The 4,257-nt window shown below is 59.0% G+C and overlaps 1 protein-coding gene across 1 annotated transcript in view; it reads right to left on the bottom strand.

The window, feature by feature from the left end:
* Positions 1–4,257, bottom strand: part of Ticam1 (toll like receptor adaptor molecule 1) — a 7,256-nt gene that overhangs the window by 1,132 nt on the left and 1,867 nt on the right. Inside the window, exon 2 of the mRNA XM_026784402.1 lies at positions 1–2,101. Within this exon, the coding sequence (XP_026640203.1) occupies positions 1–1,978 (1,978 nt within the window). The 5' untranslated portion in view covers positions 1,979–2,101. The remainder of the gene's footprint in view (positions 2,102–4,257) is intronic.

The following is a 4,257-nucleotide window of genomic DNA, read 5'->3' as shown; positions in this document are numbered from 1 at the left end:
ACGGAGGCTGCGGGAAAGGTGATGGAGGCTGCGGGAAAGACGGAGGCTGCGGGAAAGGTGATGGAGGCTGCGGGAAAGACGGAGGCTGCGGGAAATGGGGGAAAGCTGGGGTACCACCCTGGCGTGGATATGAAGATATTGGCTGTGGACATCCTAGCCAACCGGGAAAGAATGTAGGGGTCCCCAGTGACAAGTCCTTGCTGAAGACCACCCGCAGGCTGTCCATCTGTGCCTGCCAGGCGCTGCAGCTGTGGACATAGGCGGAGTAGGCAGCAGACATAGCAGCCAACCTTTGCCGCTCAGCCTCTAGCTGTGTGCTCTGCTCCTTGAGGGCTCTGGCCTCTTGCTCCTTCTTCCAGCGCATCCGGTGTGCCTGGAGCTTCTGTGGTTTGAAGGTGTTCGCCACCTTCCTGGCAAAGATCGGGGAGTGTTCATCCAGCCACACAAGGCTGTGGAGCAAGCTGGCCGTGTTGGGGCTGAGCTGGGCCTGGGAGCACTCCAGCGGGAGGAGGGGGATCACACAATCCTGCCTTCCCGACTGAGTGAGGCTGTTCATAAGGGCATGGTTGACTTGGTGCAGGCTCAGGCGACAGTCGAAGTTGGTGGTCAGGAGCAGGATAGTGTATCCCGAGTGGTCGATGGCGTCTTGGAGACAGTGCAGCTCACCACGCCCAGGCACCTGAAATTCCTCACAGAAGGTGGCCCCGTCGGGCACCCCAAGGGTCTCCAACTTGTCCCGGATACGTAGGGCCACGTGTTCATCAGCCCTGGCGTGGATGACCACGAAGTTATAGAATTTCTGCTCAGATGTTTCCGAGTGACCCAGAACGGGACACGTGGGGGCTGGGGGAGCAGGACAGCTGCTGGAGGAGCAGGTGGAGGGCGGAGGGGAAGGAGGCAATGTACTGGAGGTCTGGGGAGATGGTGGCTGTGCAGGGGGGCTGGACGTGGTGTTCTGCCGACTGTCATCTCCGACAGAGCGCAGAGGCGACATATGACTCGCCACAGACAGCTGCCTTCTAACACCTTCCGTGGGTGGCAAGAGAGACTGGGAACCTTTAGAACCCTCTGTACATTCAACCGGGTGGCGGACACTTGTGTCTGGAGCAGCCAGAGAGTCAGGGAGAACTGCCGAAGTCACCTCAGGGGACACCTCTGGGACCCCAGTTCTGTGTGGTGACCCCAAGGGAACATTGGTCTCCACTGACGGGGGCCAGCTCACTTCCTCAGGTTCTTGGCAGCCTGCAGGGACAAGCTGAGACTCAGGGGAGGCCTGGGGTGTGTCACAGAGTTTGCTGGGTCCATGGGTTCCACGTTGTGGACAGAGGAAGGGCAGAGTGGGTGACTGGCTGATCTCCAGGTGGCTGGCCAGTGAGGCCATGCTACCAGTGGAGTGTAGAGAATGCCCCCGGCTCCAGTCTGATGATGTGTCAATGGGTTGAGGCTGGCTTCTGGTCACTGAAGGAGATGCTGAAGTTGGCGGCAGGCAACCCTGATCAGAATGTAGTGGCTGGAAGCCATGGGGGTCCCCCATGGTGTCTGAACTACACCGATCCCAGGCCTCCTTCTGGAGTTGGCCCAGCAGGTGGTCACCCTGGGAGGCAAGGTCATGGAGAGCCACCTGGTAAGCCATGTCCCTTGTGGAAGCTGGACACAGGTTCTCCTCAGCCAGCAGGTGGTACAGGCGAGCCACAGTCCAGGGTAAATCTGGGGGCTCCTTGGGGCCTTCTGTGTTGACCTCGCCTGCCCACTGGTGGACTACTAGCTGGGCCACTGTGTCTGCTTTCAAGGACTGCAAAGAGGTCCTGGCCTCTGTGTCCTGGCCCAGAGCCAAGAGCACCATGGCGTGAAGAAGCTTGGACTCCTGGCTGCCTGGGTGCAGACTCTCCAGCTTGTGTTCTAGGTGGACCAGCGTGTCCCTTCCCACAGCTCCTAAAATGCCTAAGATGCCATGGAGCGATGGGCCTGGGTTGGCCATGGGTGAGGAAGGATGAAGCCTGGAGCCACAGAGGCTGGGGTGGGTGAAGACATGTTCCGGACCGACAGCCTCCTGCACGTGTGTCTCCAGCTGCAGGGGATCCTGGAGGATGGTGCAACAGACCTGTGGAAATGGAAGTTCACTGTGACTTACCCCAGCACTGAGAGGCAGAGGCAGGGGGATCTCTTTGAGCTCCAGGCCAGCCAGGGCGACAGAGGGAGATGTCTCCAAACCAGCAGGAGGGCTGTGGTCAGAGGGGAGAGCACTGGCCAAGCATGCAGAGCTGCGGGCTCTGCAGGTTCCACGCCCAGTGCTGCACAGCCAGATGTGGAGAGTGAGCGGGTGAGCGGATGTGTGAACTGGCATAGAGGCTTCTCACAGGGACCCTCAGGTGGGAGGACCAAGTCTGTCACTCACCCCCACTCTCTCTTCACGGCTGAGACGAACTCAGAGGCTGTTAGTCCTAGTGCCCCGACACCAGTCTTGCATCCACAGCCAGGCTGGGATGGGGCTCACTCCTGTCCCACCCCAGTGCCCTGCTGGCTTCTCAGGCAGGGACAGGTGTGACCAGACAGTCCTAGCATGGAGTGGGTGGAGGCCAAGGATGCTTCTCAGCGCCTACAGGGTCCACAATGCCTCACAGAGAATGAGCCGGCCATGTAAATGTCTGGGCTACTCAAGAGGGACCTGGTCTAGAGCAGAAGTCAACCCACAGACTTTGCACACAGATGACTGAAAAGTCTTCGAAGACTGGACTTTGAGCAGCAGAGGTGGGCTGGTCCCAGGGCCCAGGTCAAGGGAGTTAGGTAGGCAGAGGGAGGGGCCTAATGACCATTGGCAGGTAGGGGCAGTGACGGCAGATGGCAGACCAGGAAGGTGTCAGAGAGGCTGCTGGGAAATGGAGGCAGTCAGGTGAGAAAGTGAAGACAGACGCAGTGACAGTGGGAACAAAAGAAACAACTAAGCCGGAGAAAGGAGGACATTCACAGTGGGCCAGCTACCCATTATGACTGCAGACAAGACTAAGCCTGGAAGAGGGTGGGGAACTCGGAGTAAGGCTCATGTTGGCGGATCTGAGCATATTGTGGGCCTAAGACAGAGACAGCACCTGGACAGGACGTGAGAATGGAGAAGCCTGGGGTGGGGGGAACGGACATCCAGGGGAGGACACAGCTCATGCGAAGGCCCTGGGGCAGAGGACACAGCTCATGCGAAGGCCCTGGGGCAGAGGAACAGCTTATGCAAAGGCCCTGGGGTGGAGGACACAGCTCATGCAAAGGTCCTGGGGCAGGGGTCAAACAAAGCCCTACCAGATAAACCCCTGTTCTGGCCTCCCCATCACACCAAAGCCTTGTACCACACGTAGGTACATGTCCTCATGTCCCTCCTTCTCCCCCACACCAGTGCAGTCTCTTCATAGACGCCTGGGCACTGCCATGGGAGATGCTGCACATGGAGAGGGCACATGCGCAGGCATCAGGCAGAGCAACAGGAAGTGATAAAAAAATCACCTAAGGTCATTTCGAGAAATAAAAGTGCCGTGGAGGAAATGAACCTGAGACAGAACCTGGAGTGGGGGATGCCCTAGGGAGGGCAAGATCAGGCTGCAACCCTGGCGGAGGTGAGCTAGTTCAGAGAGCTCCCTCGGAGAGTGTGTGAGCGCAAAGGCCCTGGGGCGCGGGACTCAGCCTAAAGAGCAGGAATGCTGGCCTGTTGGAGCAGAGAGTAGGCCAGATCAGAGAGAGAGGGGGGACCAGGGCAGCTTTGACCCCGAGGGGGGTAGGCGCCCTGGAAGGCTGTGAGCAGAGGCCCTAGGAAGGAAGCACCTGGGGGCACCAGGCAGAGGAGACAGCTTTACAGAGTTAAGCAGGGCTTGTCCCTCTCTCCCTCATCTCTCTGTGCCTGCTATACTGTCACTTATATGCACTGTCCTATCTCAGCTCTTTGCATGGCTGTCCCTCTGGGCAGCATCCCTCTCGGCTCATATCCTCAGGGTAGTCCCTCCGCAGCAGGGCGCTCGCTCCGCACCCGCTGAATTCGACTCCATGCTGTGGAAGAGCCGTCACGACCCATACCAGACCCCAGGGTGGGCCCCAGCAGGAGCAAGGCTAATGTACAGCTCTCCCTGTCTAATTCCCAGTATCCAGAGTGCCTGACACACAGTGGGTGCATAATAAATGCTGACTGAGCCGGGCGGTGGTGGCGCACGCCTTTAATCCCAGCACTCGGGAGGCAGAGGCAGGCGGATCTCTGTGAGTTCGAGACCAGCCTGGTCTACA

The sequence above is a fragment of the Microtus ochrogaster genome, chromosome 22 (assembly GCF_000317375.1).
Source record: "Microtus ochrogaster isolate Prairie Vole_2 chromosome 22, MicOch1.0, whole genome shotgun sequence".
NCBI classification, from domain to species: domain Eukaryota; kingdom Metazoa; phylum Chordata; class Mammalia; order Rodentia; family Cricetidae; genus Microtus; species Microtus ochrogaster.
Note: the sequence above shows the minus strand (reverse complement) of the source record. Positions and strands in the feature narration are given on the sequence as shown.